General features: G+C 39.8%; 1 protein-coding gene and 1 long non-coding RNA gene across 2 annotated transcripts in view; one reads left to right on the top strand and one right to left on the bottom strand.

Annotated features, from left to right (window-relative positions):
* The window catches only part of PDE3B (phosphodiesterase 3B), a 54464-nt gene extending 52074 nt beyond the window's left edge, over positions 1 to 2390 (top strand). Inside the window, exons 14-16 of the mRNA XM_063289417.1 lie at positions 140 to 298; positions 707 to 944; positions 1224 to 2390. Coding sequence (XP_063145487.1) covers positions 140 to 298; positions 707 to 944; positions 1224 to 1450 — 624 coding nt within the window. The 3' untranslated portion in view covers positions 1451 to 2390. The remainder of the gene's footprint in view (positions 1 to 139; positions 299 to 706; positions 945 to 1223) is intronic.
* Positions 2391 to 15059: 12669 nt separating this feature from the next.
* LOC134487556 (uncharacterized) lies at positions 15060 to 18610 on the bottom strand. Its single transcript, XR_010066869.1, has 2 exons — positions 18324 to 18610; positions 15060 to 15092 (listed from the first exon to the last, which is right to left on the bottom strand). It is a non-coding gene; the product is annotated as an uncharacterized LOC134487556 (long non-coding RNA).
* Positions 18611 to 19338: the final 728 nt, after the last annotated feature.

The raw sequence follows: 19338 nt of genomic DNA, 5'->3' as shown, positions 1-19338 counted from the left end.
ACGGCAGAATATACGAACAAACTAAATTGTACTTTGTATAAGAAACTCCTGAAGCCTTTTGAATGTATATATGAAAAGGTACTGTATGAGAGGATTGAAGAAAACGTCTAGTCTGTGCCTTTGTCTCCCTTCTAAATAGGTAAGCATGAATGGGCACGGTATCGAATGGAGCAGTGAGAGTGATCGACTGTTAATATGCCAGATATGCATCAAGCTCGCGGATATCAACGGTCCAGCCAAAGTCAGAGATCTACACCTGAAATGGACAGAAGGGATTATTAATGAATTTTATGAACAGGTAAACTTGTTCAAGCAGAACATAGATGAGAAAATAATGCAGATCATTTTATAATGGAATCACCGTATGCATAAAATTGAATCTTAAAATGTCTACATGTATTCTTTTACAGAGGAACCCTAAAATCATGCCAAAAGCCAAATGTAATACTAAGCCTGCAGGTTGCCTGTTCCTATATTAGACTGTTGCTTATGTGAACATGTACTTATGCTGGCCATAGCACACGTACACTCTGTGTATCCTATTTCATCGGTTTGGAAAGTGTGTAAGTGTAATGGAGTTTTAAAAGCAAACACCTGCTTATTCTTGCTCTCTGTAATACTATGTAAGATCGTGCTAGAAGTCCCTTTGTTTCTTCTAGTTTTCTACCCAATGTTCTCTAAATGTTTTGTACGTATAACCTTTCAGGGAGATGAAGAAGCAAATCTGGGGCTACCTATTAGCCCTTTTATGAACCGACATTCTCCTCAACTTGCCAAATTACAAGAATCTTTTATTACCCATATTGTTGGTCCTCTTTGCAATTCTTATGATGCAGCTGGCTTGCTTCCAGGCCAGTGGATTGAAAAAGGGGAGATGGAAAGCTCTGAGGATTATGATGCAGAAGAGAATAGCGAAGAAGATGAAATTGAAGATTTAGGAACAAGTAAGATTCAATGCTTTTTTGAACAATCTGATTTCAGCTACTTACATAAAGGCATATATTGCATTAGAATGTCACCATTATGCATTATATAGGAAGTTCGCTTGCTTCTGAGTATTTTCTTCTGTAACTTCCAAATGACAATAGGCCTCTTTTTCCTCCTTCCCCCATTTTCTTTATAATATGTAAAGAGGACATACATTTAACATACCGTCTATTTTTTAAATAAAAAAATGTGCTATTTATTTGGAGTTAGTTTGGAAAATTTGTTTTCTTTTGCAGAGTTACAAAGAAGAAAAAGCAGACAGCGAATATTTTGTCAACTAATATACCATTTGAATGAAAATCATAAAATATGGAAGAAAATCATGGAAGAAGAGGAGCTAAATAAACCAGAAGAAAATAATCATTCAGAAAATAGCTCCTTATGTCAAACAGATGAGATTCAGGTCATTGAGGAAGCAGACGAAGAAGAGGAACGACAACAAGGACAAGAAAAAACATTTTAGAAAGACTTCATAACTGTGTTCCAGACTGCTCCAAGAAATGTATACTCTTACCCATAATGCTGGCTATAAACTGACAGACTTGAGAGAAGTGTGAAAAATAGTACACTGAATAATGTCAAAGGACATTTATTTCTTCAACATCATCACACTTTTATGCAGTTTCACCACATGGAAATAAAAAAACCCTTTATTCATAGATTTACTGAATACTGCATTCCATGATGAGATTTTATGTCCAGCTTGGTGTTCAAGTACCTTGTTTTGCTGCCTTCCTGAAAGTAACTATTATCAAAATGGAATGTACATAATTTTGGGGAAAAATCAGTCTGAAATACCCAAGTTACAAGGACAATTGTTTTACTGAAGCTCTTGAGACAAATGCCTATGATGTTTTAGAACTGGTATTTTGTTTTTAATGTGAACCTTAAAATCACTGTGCCTCTCAATATGCAGTTCCCATCAATTTATTTTGCAAGAGTTTTATTAATGAAGTTATTGGATTGATTTAACCATTAGATGATTGCAACCAGAATTGCTGGGTTCTGGGTTCTTTATGGTTAAAACTGAATTCCTTCTGCATCTGTTTGATGCTTTTTTTTTTTTTTTACTGTGGTAAATAACCTGCCATTTTATTTTTCTAAAAATGTACAGGTTTCCAATAAGTATTCAGGCTAATTTGCTAAATACACCCCTGTTGCCTTTCTCTCATTGTTCTGCAATAGAACATACAAGCTATTTAACTATTTTAATAATAACAGGATTTTATTCTTTTAGTCAATGTTATAAATATGTCCTACTCTTTCTCAGGATAAAGGTTTAAAAACATGGCACAGCAGATTTTATATTTACAGTCTTATGCTAATGCTAGATGGTCATTAAAAATGGATTTTCACTCTATGTAACCTCCATAAAAATTAAAATATGGTTTTCTATAAACATATGTTCTAAACTCCATTCTAGTTGCTTTATATAGTATCCAACATATAAGAAATATTATTGAATGAATATATAATGGGACAATCTTTGAAAGAAACATTGCTATATTCTCATAAAATCAGCCTAGCACATTTTATGTTGACTCAGTTTCAATTTCACTTTATATAAAGTATCCATTTTACCTGGATGTGACACATAGATCTGTTGCTGTTCCTGAATTGTGTTCTTAACTGCAGCCTAATTATTTTATTTCATCTGAGGCCAATAGACACGGTACCACTTAGGTAATTAGCAATTAATTCTTTTTCGTTTGTTTTAAAGGAGAGTAATATTTGATGGATCATAATATTCCCCCCCCCATGTTAAAAGGAGACTAGGGGGTCAGTGCTGATTTGAGATAACCTTACGTTTCTAGGAAAACCTGTGAGATGCACAATTATATGAAGACCTGTCACTTAATACACTATACACAGAATAACCTGTACATAAACAAGGTAGGAGAGCCAGTTTGGTGTAGGAGTTAAGGCATCAGGTTAGAAACTGGGAGACCATGAATTCTAGTTCCACCTTAGGCACAAAGCCAGCTGGGTAACCTTGGTCCAGTTACTTTCTCTCAGCCCTAGAAAGGAGGCAATGGCAAACCACTTCTGAAATCTTGCCAAGAAAACTACAGGGACGTGTCCAGACAGTTGCTGAGAATCACATGATTGAACGGCAGGGGGAAAAAAAAGGTAGGCAATATCCCTCAATTACTGGATCTGTGTATCTGCGAGAGGACAAACATAGTTTCCAATTTTTTTTATTCAGAAAACCACCAGATTAGGCCCTGCTTACATTAACTTAATCAATCAGGGGTTGCATTATCCCAATGCATCTTTCAAAGACAACAGTATTAAAGTACAGTCTGGAACTTGTAGCCCAGGACAATTGCCGAGGCTGCTTTTAGCTGCTTTAAACTCAGCCCAGCACTTCTCAGACCACACCATCTTGGGTTTGTTAGGTTAGATCCAACATGAGTGCTGAATTTAACTATATTTGAGCATAAACTCAGTAGTAATTGGCAAGCTCCAAGAATAATTATATCTGTCTTGAGCAATGATATACTCTGGAATTTTGTGGCCATCTTCCATTTGTGCATAACTTTATTACAAAATTACCGAGATTCAAGGGAAAAATCTTCTGTTTAAAGGGGCTATTGTATCACTTCAAAGTAGGGAAAGAGCCACTGATATTTCCCACTCTGAAAATGCGATACTGTTCTCCATTCTATTCTTGACCATCAGTGTTAAACTAGTTAATCTACTCCTGTCTTTTCCATTCAGTAACAATTCAATTGATGCTTCCTTTGCTCATTCATTGAAACTTCAGCTCTTTATTGCTCCAGATTCTGATTGGGACTCTTCAGAGCATGCTCCAAGTCTGTAAAGCCAACAGTGATACTGGGTCAAAAGTCAAAGGGCTGTGAGTTTTTGTTCCAGAGATACTTAAGGCAGCATTAGAAATAAGCCTGGCCACAGAAGATAAATAAATGTTAAAAAACCAAATATGGGCCCTGGGGAAGGTACTAAAATTTGCATCTTTTTTAGTATCACATTGTTTTAAATTTAATATAATCTACTTAGATATATATTTGATATTGTGTTTTGAAGACTTGATTAATTTACCTTGAATCAAGAGAATATTTTTGTTTAAAATGAATCTTGCAAAATTTGTTTGTTTGAAATTCAGTATACACTAGATATCATAGTAGCATTAATTTTTACTTCACATGATTTATAACGCATTCTAAAAAAGTATTTCTGGTACACATTAGGAAATAATGTGTCCCTTATTTCTCTGTGGCCTCAATGTTAAAATATAGTTATTTATTTATACAGTATTTGATTTGTAAGAGGAACAGTTGATAAATTGAGGTTGCCCTTTTCTTTGGTGTTTATTTCTGTGCTCTCAGGTTTGATCTGCAAATCATACTGGAATTTATGTCACAGTAAATGTCAACTTGGATATTTATTTTATTTTCTTAGATTTGCTACCTTTCTTTCAGGAGTTAAAGGCAGCAGACATAGTCCTCCTTCGCTTCCTCCTCCTCCTATTTTTCCCCACAACAATAACCATGTGATGTGGGTTGGACTGAAAGAAAGTAACCACCCAAAGGCTAGGGTGGACTAGAACCTGGATCTCCCCAGTCCTAGTCCAACATTTGAACCAGTATGCCACAATGGCTCTCAACTTTGTTGGCAGTGTTTATGAAACTCCCATCAGGAGGCCATCATTGAGCAGAAAGACTATTTTTGCTTATTCACAAAGTTGGCAAATGTGTCCCTGAGTCATTTGGGTTCCTCAGGGCTAACATGACACATCCAGAAACAACAAGAACAGTGTGTCACTTGAACTTACTTCAGGCAGAGAATTTTAACCACAATCTGAAACCATGGCTTGTTGTAATATTACTTATTGCAGCATAGGTCTGTGTGCTGTATGAATCCAGGTGGAGAAAGAAAAAAAAATTAAGAGCCCCCACTGCTCTTGGATAGGTAATAGCCCACTCAGGTGTGCAAGGATGTCCAAGGTCAAATTGCTGTGAGGGAAAAGACAAGGTTTCCCTTATCCCATCTGGTGTGACTCTACCTCCATTTGGCCCTCAACCCTCTCCCCCATTTAAAGCATAAACAATAAAAATAAGAGGCAAGTGCCAGCAGGCAAGCCACTAAAGGAATGTTAGGATAGTGACTGGAGAAGAAGAGGACAAAGTGCGGTTTTCCAGATCTTCTGCTGGGCTTCCATGGCTTCCACCCATGATCAATGTGCACCACACACAACCACATTATACACATGTATTCACTCATTAAATGCTTATACTACCAACTACTTCAGTCTCATAATGGTCTACTGTACAAATTTAAGAGTTAATACTGGAATAGCAATTAAAATTAATAAAAATAAGTTAAAATCATCAATAGTTAAAGTGTTTGTTTTTAAAGTGTTTTAAGGACCCTTTAAATGCCTACAAAGCATTTAAGATTTGCAATATATTTTGTCAATGGGAGATATCACAAATCCTATTTCCAACTGAACTATTCCAAAGGCTAGGTAAAACCTACTAAGGGGAAACAGTTTGCACTTATGAAGGAATAAATGAAAGAATCACCCAAACTTCTACATTATCATTATTATTCATTATTATTTAAACTGATGCATTAAAAACGGATGCACACAGTGTGAAAAGTTTTAGAAAGTCCCCCTACCACTCTCGTTGTGCTTTCCCTGTGTTCCAGTAATGCTGCCAAAGACAGAATGACTCAGACTTTTGACTCATCTCCTCTGATCAGTGCTATCCTCAGAATCACTCACTGCTAGATGAGATCAGGAAGATCAGGAAGAGCATTTATTTTGCTTTGTTGTGATCAAAATAAGCTGGAGCCCAAGATGTGTCCGGAAAGGTATCCATTAATATGGTGCATCAGGCTGGAATCACCAGATTGCTTTGCTTTATTTTGAAGATCAGGCATAGACTTATGCCAGGCCGAAGGAAGCAGAGTGTAAGGATTGCCTATCCTAATAGACTCAGACTCACAAGCAGAAACTTAATGATATCTGATTTATTAAAGAATAGTATGCAAATACGGAGAAAGCTGAGAATGAGCAAAAGCGCGCCAAATACAAACTAAAAACCCTCGGCTCAAACGTAATCCCTCCCCTCGCCCTGCCGTTGCAAACTCCCCCCCCCCCCCAGGTGCTGGTAACCGTTTCTGCTGATTCCTGGGAAAGGAACCTTGAACACACAAGATAACCCAAACGCATTCCAATCCAGCTACTAACATATAACAATCCCACGAGATGGAATCCTCCTCCCCTCCCAGACGAAACACGCATCAGCCAAATGACATGCGAAACGTTACAATGCAGCGGTAACATTGGAACGGTGAACATGACACAGAGCTTATCTTGGCTTGTTTATGGGTTAAGGAAACCGACAGTGGTATCTGTAACAAGTCATGACAACAGCAAAAGGACATGTATGTTATGACACCATTGCCCAAAAGACTCAACTTAGTACTTGCATCATGACAGCACTCTCAACTACATGTCATGTCCTTTGTGTCAGGACACCATGATGGCACACCATCATTTCCCTCCATCTCTGCATATAGAGCTGTCTAGAAATAGGATTTGCTAAATTGTCACCCATGAAGTTTTTTTAAAAAAAAGTCATATACATGTGCGTAAATTCAATTTTTATTTTTATTTATTATTCACATTTCTATCACCCCCCATCTCCCCCCAAAAAGGGGAACTCTGGGCTGTTTACAATAAAATTGACCATTTAAAACCATCAGTGAATAAATTACCAAACAAACACCCAAAATAATAAAGATAAAGATAAAATCCAAGTGGCAGAGATTACATTTAGTAGAGAGACTTCTATGCTACCATCCACCCCCAGGAAGAGCTATTGCCCTTCCCATCCCAGGCGAGGCGGCAGAACCAGGTCTTCAAACCCTTCCGGAAGGTCGGGAGCGAAGGGGCCTACCTCACCTCTGGGGGCAGAATGTTCCAAAGGGCAGGCCCCACTGCAGAGAAGGCCTGCCTCCTGGACCCCGCCAAGTGGAACTGCCTTGCTGGTGGGATCCGTGGCATGCCCTCTCTACATGACCGGGTGGAACGGGCCAATGTTATGGGCATGAGATGGTCCCTCAGGTACCCTGGCCCCATGCCATGTAGGGCTTTAAAGGTCATAACTAACACCTTGAATTGGACCCAGAGGCAAACTGGCACCCAGTACAGCTCGCACAGCAGTGGTGTCACATGTGCTGATCTTGGGGCACTCATAACTGCCCATGCAGCCGCATTCTGGACCAGCTGAAGCTTCTGGATACTCTTCAAGGGTAGCCCCATGTAGAGTGCATTGCAATAGTCTATATGGGAGATGACCAGGGCATGAGTGACTGTCTGGAGGGCATCTCCATCCAGGAAAGGGCATAACTGGCACACAACACGAAGCTGCTCAAAGGCTCTTCTGGCCACAACTGCCACCTGCTCCTTGAGCAGGAGTCATGAGTCCAGGAGGACCCCCAGGTTCTGCACTGGTTCTGAATGGGGCAGTGCAACCCCATCCAGAACTAAAGATGATAACTTCCTGGATGCCCAGGCACCATCAACCCACAGCCACTCCATCTTACCAGGGTTCAGCTGAAGCCTGTTGTTCCCCATCCAGACCCACACAGCCCCCAGGCACTGAGAAAGGGCAGTCATTGCATCACTCACTTCACCCGGGATGGAGATATATAACTGAGTATCGTCAGCATAGTGATGATACCTCACCCCATGGTGAACGACAATCTCACCCAGTGGTTTCATGTAGATGTTAAATAGGAGAGGAGAGAGAACCAAACCCTGTGGCACCCCACACAGAAAAGGTCGAGGGTTGGATCTCACATCTCCTATCACCACTGATTGGGACTGACCCTAGAGGAAGGAGGTGAACCAGCACAAAACCACACTGCCCACCCCCAACTCCCTGAGCTGCCCCAAAAGGATACCATGGTCGATGGTATCAAAAGCCGCTGAGAGGTCAAGAAGAGCCAGGATGGATGCACTGCCTCTATCCCGCTCCTGCCAGAGATCATCCATAAGCACGACCAATACAGTCTCCGTCCCATATCCTGGCCTGAAACCTGACTGGAAGGGGTCTAAATAATCTGTTTCATCCAGAATCCTCTAGAATTGTAATGCCACTTTCTCAACCACCTTCCCCAAGAAGGGAAGGTGGGAGACAGGATGAAAATTGTCCGACACAGTAGGGTCCAGTGATGGTTTCTTGAGGAGGGGGTGCACCAGCGCCTCCTTAAAGGTAGCCGGAAACACCCCCTCTCTCAAGGATATATTAACCATCACCTGGACCCAACCACATGTCACCTCTCAAGCTGCCTTCACCAGCCAGGAGGGGCATGGGTCTAGATGACATGTGGTGGCATTTACAGTCCGGAGGATCCTGTACACTTCCTCAGGCCCAACAGGCTCAAACTGTTCCCAGATAACAGGGTAAGTACGTTCCCTCAGCATCTCCTCAGATTGTGCCCCACGCTTAGAATCCAACTTGGAACAAATCTGAGCGATTTTATCCTGCAGGTGCTAAGAAAACTCCTCTGCACAGCCCTGTAGGTGGGTGACTGAGCCCCCCTTAACTAAAAGAGATCAAGTAATTTTAAACAGGGCCGTTGGGTGGCATTCTGTGGATGCAATAAGAGTGGAGAAATATTGACGTTTTGCCGCTCTTATCGCCACAAGGTAGGCCCTAATAGTGGCTCTAGCTTATGTTTGGTCAGATTCGGTCTTTGTCTTCCTCCAGCAGCACTCTAGGTGTCTCTTGATCCTCTTCAGAGCCCGCAACTCCTCTGTAAACCATGAGGAGTGTCAGGTAGAATGGGGCAAGAGAGGCCACACAGGCGCAATCCTGTCCAAGGCCCCAGCAACTTCCCTATTCAAAACCAGGGTTCACACAACATACAAACTAGGGTAACTTGTTTGTGACTTAGTTTATCATATGAACCCTGCTAATATAATTAGTATGCTAAAGTTTATGTATTAGTCTGTTGAGGGAATCCTATTGTGGCTTATTTCGTTAAATTACAGAAAAGTAGAGCACAGCTTAGCTATTTTATAAACATAACTGCCATATAATACAAAAGTCTTGTCTAAATTCCAGTTCAACCCAATTTTAATAGGGTCTTCATAGGTGGTCAATGTCTCTTAGTTTGCAAGTGTGTGTGTGTGTGAGAGAGAGAGAAACTTAAATCTAACTGTTCAGTTCTGCAATGGAGAAAAGAATAACAGATTTTGACCATATTAACCCCCACATTCTTTCTTGTTTTCTGGCTTATAACAGCTTGGTTAAATGGTTGCTCATTTTATACTTTTTGGTGTTCATCCTACTAAGGAACTTCATAGAAGTTCACAAAACTATGTTGTTTAAGCTGCATACTGCATATAGGCACATGAACGATAGGATACCCTTTGATTCTCAGATTTAGCAGAGTGCTAGGCATTGGATGGTTTATATGGCACAACATTTAGCTGTCAAGGATTGTAATTCACTAAGATCATATTTTTCACATCAAGATGATGTAGATGCTTTATTAACCACAATTATAATACACAGCCGTGGTGAGGAAATGTCTTTTGGATGCAAAATACAGTTAATTTTGGTAAAATTTGTACAATCAAATCCTGGTTTTCGGCTTTAAGGAACCAATTTGTCTTTCCCTGGCTCAAAGCCAGTAGTCAGCTAGTTATACATTGTTCTTATTGGCTGAAAGGGTGATTCACTTCATTTACATCAGCATACAGAAGTCTGACCATATGATTTTGTTTTGTATTAGTTTTTGTTTTCTTATATGCTCGGGAGAATTCTTTTACAAGGGTCAGAAAAATAGTTATCCATATATAAATTATTATTCTATTGATGTGTTCAATGATTGTAATGGATCTGGCTTGGTCAAGGAAAATTGGTGACACAGAGATGTTATAGTCTGGATGTTAGCTAAAATACTCTTCTTCCTCCTCTTTTTTTGTCACTCAAGACCTGCCATTTTTAACATTAATGACATAAAAGAGGGTTAGTCTTTTAAAAGGTCAGCTATAGTACTATCAAGAAGAGGGCAGCCTTGGAGGGCTTCTGGTGGGAATGGCGGACTGAACGGCTGTGCCCGCTGGTTCAGTGGGTGGAGCTGACAATGCAGTAACTTTTTTCAGGCTCAGGCAGGTTTTTCTGAAGCCCAGAAACATTCTCCAGATCAAGAAGAATACCTGGAATCACCCTATCTGTCCTCTGGACGGCTGCTTGCAGCCAGAAGATCGCAAACAGCGTTTGTGTTCGACTGGTAAGAGACAGTTGGGTGGTGAGGACTTCATCACTTTCGAAGCTGTGCTGTAGCCTTAAAGGGACACTAAGACCAGCCACCCTATTTCTAAATCACCAATCTGTATTTTTTTTAAAGCATATATACCCCAAGAGAGGCTTTCTACAGTGAGGAGAAGCTGGTGCTCTTGGTGCTTAACATTATTTTTGGGATTAATTTTTTTTAAAAAATTTCTTTTAAGTTTTGGATTTTGTTTTCCTTCCAAAGGAAATTTTAAAGTTTGAGAGTAAACAATTGTCTTCCTGTTATTATTTCTGTATTAAATTTGAAGATATTAGCATTTCCCTACACGTTGAATTGGCTGATTTGAACCTTCAGCTTTCTGTTCACTTTCCTTGAGAACTGTCTGCTATCTCACTCTCACTTTATGTAAACACACTTTGGAATTCTTCCATATCTTCAACTTTCCCTGGTTAAGCTCCTAGGGAGAGCCATAATCTACTGCGGGAGACATGGAGGATTTCAAACAGATTCTTTCTGACTTTCACCAGGATTTTAAACAGATTTCTTCTGACTTCTATCAAGCTTTTATGCAAGATGTCCAGGATATTGTGGAAAATATGAGATCTAAAATGTGCCATGGGGTTGGGGATGTGGTGGATGAAATTGAGGAATTTAAGAGCAATAGAAAGTTTTTCTTTTTTTTAAGACTGAGGTTGGGATTTTTATCGACATGCTGGATGAAAATTGGGTAATGGAATTGGAGAAATCTAAGGGACAGAGTGATCTGCAAGCCATAAGTAAAACCGGTCTCCTGGTGGAATGCCATGAAAAGAACCTGGAATCTTTCAGGGGGGCAGTTGGGCTGTTTGATTCTCTCAAGAGGAAAGCTCTGTGCACATTGTGGGGATATGTAAATGCTCTGGTTTATTCTGAAGTGGGATAAGGGTTGAAGAATGTTCATCTGGTTTAAGGATTTGATTGATGCTATTCGCCTTTAAAGATTTGGATTTACTGTTTTGAATTGGCTTTGTTTTTTGGGTTTATTAAGATTACAAATATTAAAATTGTATTAGGGTTAAAGAATGTTTATTTGGTTTAACGATTTGATTATGTTATTCCCTTTTAAAGATATGGAATTACTGTTTTGAATTGTCTTTGTTTTTTGGGTTTATTAAGATTGGGATTACTAAAATTGTTGTACTATTAAGTATAATAGCAGAAAACTTATGTGCTTTTTAATTTGATTCTTATTATAATAGACAGAAATGTATAGAATAGTGGTAGGAAGGGAATAATTAAATATGTTTTATCTGGGAAGAAAGATGCTTAGGAGGTTTATATGCATTTTTTAAAATTTTAATATAAGGGGGAGGAGTAACTGTACTTGGTGATTTTTATTATGTGTTAAAGTGGAATGACTTATAAAAATAATGTGATGTTTTGGTTTAATATAGGATAAGAGATTGATTATGGAAATTTTGTCTATCCTTGCTGTTAAAAGTCAGAAGCCACATCTTTTTGTAAATTTAAAATTTTTTCTCTTGGGTTTCTGCACTTTAGTTTTTTTTCTTTCTCTGTAGTTTTTGGGGGTTTTTTTGTAGTTTTTATTCTTTTCTTGAAACCTAATAAAATTTACTATAAAAAAAGATGGCAGTCTTAAAATTCTGTTTCCCCAGTATCATAGTTTTGTAAAGGATACTGTAACGTTAATATACACTGTATATTAATAACTACCCATTAATATACATTGAGTAGGGTTTTTAAAACTTTTTCCACCAGAATCTCATAAAAGTACATGAAACCATTTTTTCCCCCAACAATGCTTAGAGAATTCAGTTGAATTCCCTTTCTATCACTTCTAATCCCTGCTGTCTGTCTTGTTCTACTTTTCGTTAAATTACCTTTTGTACAGCAAAATGATCCATCCCCTCCCTCTCTAAATTTCAAAGCCCTTTAGATGCATGGAATACCATGCCTTTGATTTGTACTTGGCAGCAACCATCATAATAAAATCCTTCTGTGTGCATCCTTTCCATCATGGCTACATTCCAAAGCAACACCACCACCCTGTGAAATTGCACATCTGGAATCCTTCATTTATGTTTAACAGCTATTGCTCTGAATGAACTAAGCTTCAAAAGTTACCGATTAATAGAGACATGCATACAGAAGCAGAAGCCACATACATTCTTCTTGAACCCATCCCATTAGAGTAATTCTTTTCTCCCATTTTTCAAAAGAGAAGTGCCTGGCCGGCTGCTGACAGTGTGTTTATGTAAGACAACATTGGGAGGGAAGGGGGTAAGAAAGACAAGGCATGTTTGGCACAGCGTTTACACTGGAAGCTCTCTTTTGTTTCCTCTGTTTGGATAACCCCTTGGCAAGTTAGAAGTGCCATTCTCTCATTTCAGGGAGAGAGCAGCTACCAAACATTGCTTGAAGCAACTTAAATTGAACAAGCTAAAACCTACTATAGTTAGAACACAAGGCTAGCTTTCACATGTTATTCTTCATGCTCTGTAGCTGAAACAAACAATAAGCTCTGTGTCCTCATTCCACTAATGATAATTTGTCTCACAAGGGGCTGACCTAGGCTGGGTTGGAAAGGAAGCAAGGTTGGACCTGATTAGTAGTTGGGTGGATGACTTCAGGGTTGTAGGCTAGATGGAGAAATAGACTGAACCAAAAAACCCCACCCCAGAATAAGATAATGGCAATACTGTTGTCACAAAAACCACATGGATGTGTCCATGAGATCCCCAAGAACTGACCCTGACCTGAAAGAAACTTCACTTTTTACTTCATTTATTAATAAGCGGTATTAGTTAATCAACTATAACTTCAAATCACTGTTAGCTGGATTTTCCATTTTCCTCCTGTGCAATACAGAAAATCACCTAGAGTATCTTGTCATATGCTGTGCCAAAGATGTGTCAGAAAACATAAACTGAGCTCCTCCCTAATAGTTCTTCTGAGACTTTTCTGAACCCCACATCTGAGACCATCTCTGTTAGGCTAAAATAATAAAAAAAAAAGGGGGCGATAGAATGGATGTTACCAACAGCATTATCCTGTCCCAAGTGCATAAGATACAGTCAAGTCTGGCATGCAACAGCAGCCTGATTTCATGTGAGAATCCAGCAATCTCACCACACCTACTTCATTCCCTCAAAGATCTAGGAATAATTAACTCTTCTCTGTTGCATGCCCAGGTTGGTTATACACACCACATTGATTATAAAAATCAAGAGTTTTTTTTAAAAATCAGTTGGCACAAGAGTTGCAGTTTCTCAGTGCACATCAAATGATACCAGGGGCAATTCTGCATCCTTTATGACTTTATGCCAACTGCCATACATATTAAGAAGTTGCAAGTACTGTTTATAAGCACCTTAAACCTTAACTCCCCTTTCATGTAACCATTTCTGCTACACCCACGTCAAATGGCAGCCTCTAGCCAACCTTGCTGATCTTGCGAAAATTAAGCAGGGTTGGATCTGATTAGTACTTGAATGAGAAACTATCAGCAGATCCTAGGGTTGCTGGTTAAACTGGGAAGTTAAAAAGAAAAAAAAACAGATTACAATAGCAAACCACTGCTGTATTGTTGCCAAGAAAACAATATGTTTGTTTCCATATCATCACAAGAAGACTGGGGAGTCTTCCTTACTTATATGATAATTATAATCAGACAAAGCACAGAATGCTCCAGTTTTAAAGATGGATTTACCTATACAGGAACTTTGCATCCTGAGAAAGAGCTACCATTTCTGAACAGGCCACTGAATTCTGTTAAAAATGGAACACATATAATTGTAATTGTTCTATTTCAGCCAATAAGTAAAAAGAAATGCTAACAGACCAAAACGATATGTCCTTTGGAATGTTTTGCCCCCGGAGGTGAGGCAGGCCCCTTCACTCCTGACTTTCCAGAAGGCCCTGAAGACCTGGTTTTGCCCTCTCGCCTGGGGCGGGAAAGTGGGTAACCATTCTTGGGGGTGGCTCGCACCCTAGAGTCCCTCCCACCAGTCTGGAATTTCATACCTTCTTGGATTTTATATTTATTTATTGCATTTTATAATAATTGTAATGTGTCTGGTTTTATGAGATTTTAACTTTTATGATCGTAGTTTGATTTTATTGTAAACCGCCCAGAGTCTCTCTTTTGGGGGAGATGGGCGGTAATTAAATTTGAATAATAAATAAATAAAAATAAATAATAAATATGTCGTCAACATAATGCAATTTTTAAAAAATTACAAAAGAAGCCTCTTTTTTTAAATTATTGTTTAAGAAAACTAAAAAAAAAAAAAAACCACAACAAAGACAAGAACATACTATTTATGTGTAGCAAAACTCAGCCCAGTTTTTAAATACTGTACATAATTAAACCTTTTAAATACATAATTAAATATTTCTTGGAGATTTAAAAGCACAGCAGGGTTAACAAATTATCATATGTAATCTCTGGAAGTCTTCTATAAAAATTGACTTATTTCTTTCTTGGATACATTTGACCCGTATTATCCAATTGACAATAAGTGACAAAATAGTTGATTTTAATAATAGTAAATGAATGCTTTACTCTGAGCTTCCTAGATAGTAGAAATAATATTATAGCATAATTGTTTCAACTGAAAGGCCAGCATGTCTTTCCCCTCAGTTCTAGTATCTTTGCTTTATTCAATGAATACTCCATATCAGATGCACAGAGAAAATTGAATTCCCACTTAATACTTGAAAAAACTTCATATAATTTGGATGTAGGCTGTCTTGCACATATACTCAAAAATTCCTTACTTTTCCCCAAATTTTCTTTTTTGGTGAAGCATAAGCAATAATACCTTCAGCAAAGGATCGTTACCTTGTCGTGGTGCTGGAGCTTGAGCACCTCAATGATGCCATGAGCTAAGCCGTGAAGGGCCACCCAAGACGGGAAGGTCATGACAGAGAGGTCAGACTAAATGCGATCCCTGGGGAAGGTAATGGCAACCCACCTCAGTATTCTTGCCGTGAAAACTAAATGGATCAGTACCACCAGAGATATGTCGGTATACCATCGGAAGATGAGACCCCCAGGTCAGAAGATGGTCAAAATGCTACTGGGGAGGAACAGAGGATGAGCTCAACTAGCCCCAGATGTGATGACGCAGCTAGCTCAAAGCCGAAAGGACGGCTAGCGGCCGACGGTGCTGGTGGTGAACGGCGAATCCGATGTTCTAAGGATCAACACACCATTGGAACCTGGAATGTAAGATCTATGAGCCAGGGCAAATTGGATGTGGTTATTGGTGAGATGTCAAGATTAAAGATAGACATTCTGGGCGTCAGTGAACTGAAATGGACTGGAATGAGCCACTTCACATCAAATGACCACCAGATCTACTACTGCGGACAAGAGGACCACAGAAGAAATGGAGTAGCCTTCATATTAATAGTAAAGTGGCTAAAGCAGTGCTTGGATACAACCCAAAAAACGACAGAATGATCTCAATTCGAATTCAGGGCAAGCCATCTAACATCACAGTGATCCAAATATACGCCCCAACCACAAATGCTGAAGAAGCTGAAGTAGAGCAGTTCTATGAGGATCTGCAGCACCTACTGGACAACACGCCTAAAAGAGATGTTATTTTCATCACAGGAGACTGGAATGCTAAGGTGGGCAGTCAAATGACACCTCGAATTACAGGTAAGTATGGCCTGGGAGAACAAAACGAAGCAGGACACAGGCTGATAGAATTTTGCCAAGACAATTCACTCTGCATAACAAACACTCTCTTCCAACAACCTAAGAGACGGCTTTATACATGGACTTCACCAGATGGACAACACCGAAATCAGATTGATTACATCCTTTGCAGCCAAAGGTGGCGGACATCTGTACAGTCGGTAAAAACAAGGCCTGGAGCTGACTGTAATTCAGATCACGAACTTCTTCTTGCACAATTTAGGATCAGACTAAAGAGATTAGGGAAGACCCACAGATCAGCTAGATATGAGCTCACTAATATTCCTAAGGAATATGCAGTGGAGGTGAAGAATAGATTTCAGGGACTGGACTTAGTAGATAGGGTCCCGGAAGAACTCTGGACAGAGGTTCGCAACATTGTTCAGGAGGCGGCAACAAAATACATCCCAAAGAAAGAGAAAACCAAGAAGGCAAAATGGCTGTCTGCTTCGACACTAGAAGTAGCCCAAGAAAGAAGGAAAGCAAAAGGCAACAGTGATAGGGGGAGATATGCCCAATTAAATGCAAAATTCCAGAGGTTAGCCAGAAGAGATAAGGAATTATTTTTAAACAAGCAATGCGCGGAAGTGGAAGAAGACAATAGAATAGGAAGGACAAGAGACCTCTTCCAGAAAATTAGAAACATTGGAGGTAAATTCCAGGCAAAACTGGGTATGATCAAAAACAAAGATGGCAAGGACCTAACAGAAGAAGAGATCAAGAAAAGGTGGCAAGAATATACAGAAAACCTGTATAGGAAGGATAACAATATCGGGGATAGCTTTGACGGTGTGGTCGGTGAGCTAGAGCCAGACATCCTGAAGAGTGAGGTTGAGTGGGCCTTAAGAAGCATTGCTAATAACAAGGCAACAGGAGACGACGGCATCCCAGCTGAACTGTTCAAAATCTTGCAAGATGATGCTGTCAAGGTAATGCATGCTATATGCCAGCAAATTTGGAAAACACAAGAATGGCCATCAGACTGGAAAAAATCAACTTATATCCCCATACCAAAAAAGGGAAACACTAAAGAATGTTCAAACTATCGAACAGTGGCACTCATTTCACATGCCAGTAAGGTAATGCTCAAGATCCTGCAAGGTAGACTTCAGCAGTTCATGGAGCGAGAATTGCCAGATGTACAAGCTGGGTTTAGAAAAGGCAGAGGAACTAGAGACCAAATTGCCAATATCCGCTGGATAATGGAAAAAGCCAGGGAGTTTCAGAAAAACATCTATTTCTGTTTTATTGACTATTCTAAAGCCTTTGACTGTGTGGACCATAACAAATTGTGGCAAGTTCTTAGTGGTATGGGGATACCAAGTCATCTTGTATGCCTCCTGAAGAATCTGTATAACAACCAAGTAGCAACAGTAAGAACAGACCACGGAACAACAGACTGGTTTAAGATTGGGAAAGGAGTACGGCAGGGCTGTATACTCTCACCCTACCTATTCAACTTGTATGCAGAACACATCATGCGACAAGCTGGCCTTGAGGAATCCAAGGCTGGAGTTAAAATCTCTGGAAGAAACATTAACAATCTCAGATATGCAGATGATACCACTTTGATGGCTGAAAGTGAAGAGGAACTGAGGGGCCTTATGATGAAGGTGAAAGAAGAAAGTGCAAAAGCTGGTTTGCAGCTAAACCTCAAAAAAACCAAGATTATGGCAACCAGCTTGATTGATAACTGGCAAATAGAGGGAGAAAATGTAGAAGCAGTGAAAGACTTTGTATTCCTAGGTGCAAAGATTACTGCAGATGCTGACTGCAGTCAGGAAATCAGAAGACGCTTAATCCTTGGAAGAAGAGCAATGACAAATCTCGATAAAATAGTTAAGAGCAGAGACATCACACTGACAACAAAGGCCCGCATAGTTAAAGCAATGGTGTTCCCTGTAGTAACATATGGCTGCGAGAGCTGGACCATAAGGAAGGCTGAGCGAAGGAAGATCGATGCTTTTGAACTGTGGTGTTGGAGGAAAATTCTGAGAGTGCCTTGGACTGCAAGAAGATCCAACCAGTCCATCCTCCAGGAAATAAAGCCAGACTGCTCACTTGAGGGAATGATATTAAAGGCAAAACTGAAATACTTTGGCCACATAATGAGAAGACAGGACACCCTGGAGAAGATGCTGATGCTAGGGAGAGTGGAAGGCAAAAGGAAGAGGGGCCGACCAAGGGCAAGATGGATGGATGATATTCTAGAGGTGACGGACTCGTCCCTGGGGGAGCTGGGGGTGTTGACGACCGACAGGAAGCTCTGGCGTGGGCTGGTCCATGAAGTCACGAAGAGTCGGAAGCGACTAAACGAATAAACAACAACAACAAGCAATAATACAACCACAGATAGATGCTTTAATAGTGTTTCAGCCAGTCATTACATTTGTAGACTTAAAATATTTTTTTCTATAGACAATTTATTGCTGCATCTATTTTACAAAAAGGGTATTAAATACATTAATAGTGTGGTATTTAAAATACAGTCTCATAAGAGATTACTCTTCCTTCTAATACTTTTATGTATTTAATAAATGCTCCATATAAAATAAATATTTTATTTATAAAAGTGATCCAAGCTGCAAGACTCAGAACATTACTGCCATTCTATCTTAAACAGTTATCTAGTTGTATAGAGCCTTGTGTGGCCCAGAGTGGTAGGCAGCAGTATTGCAACTGAAACTCTCCCCACAACCCGAGTTCAATCCCAGCGGAAGCTGGATTCTCGGGTAGCCGGCTCAGGTGGACTCAGCCTTCCATCCTTCTGAGGTGGGCAAAATGAGTACCCAGCTTGCTGGGTAAGGTGACGATTGGGGAAGGCAATGGCAAACCATGCCGCTATAGTCTGCCAAGAAAACGTCATGAAAGCGGCATCCCCCCAAAGGGTCAGACATGACTCGGTGCTTGCACAGGGGACCTTTCACCTTTCAGTTGTATTATGTGTCTTTAATAGGAAAGTATCAGTGTAAAAGAAGATAGGCGTACAAGATATGCTCAAATAACTTCAATACTTCATATTCGCTTACTTGTTCCATGTGGGATCAAGGTGGTTTCAGAATCACAACAGAGTCTACAGATCTTGTATGCTTGAAGTACTGAGAAGCTTCTCAAAATAATAGGAGAGCAGTCTATCCAGTCTGGAATAATTTGAACTGCTTTAACGGGCTGAGGGTGCAGCCACTCTGAGAGCAGCCGAATCAGCTGACTGCTGAAATAACAATATGACAAGGTTGGGAAAAGATATTGGCGGCTGTTTTCCGTTTTTCCAATCGGTTGACCTTGAACGGTACTAGTAGTAACCCCTCACCTGATCTGAATGGTTAAATTAGATCAGAGTAGATTAGATTAGACTGTTC

Source organism: Candoia aspera, chromosome 1 (genome assembly GCF_035149785.1).
Source record: "Candoia aspera isolate rCanAsp1 chromosome 1, rCanAsp1.hap2, whole genome shotgun sequence".
In the NCBI taxonomy this organism is placed as follows: Eukaryota; Metazoa; Chordata; class Lepidosauria; order Squamata; family Boidae; genus Candoia; species Candoia aspera.
This window is presented reverse-complemented; position numbering and strand designations above follow the sequence as displayed.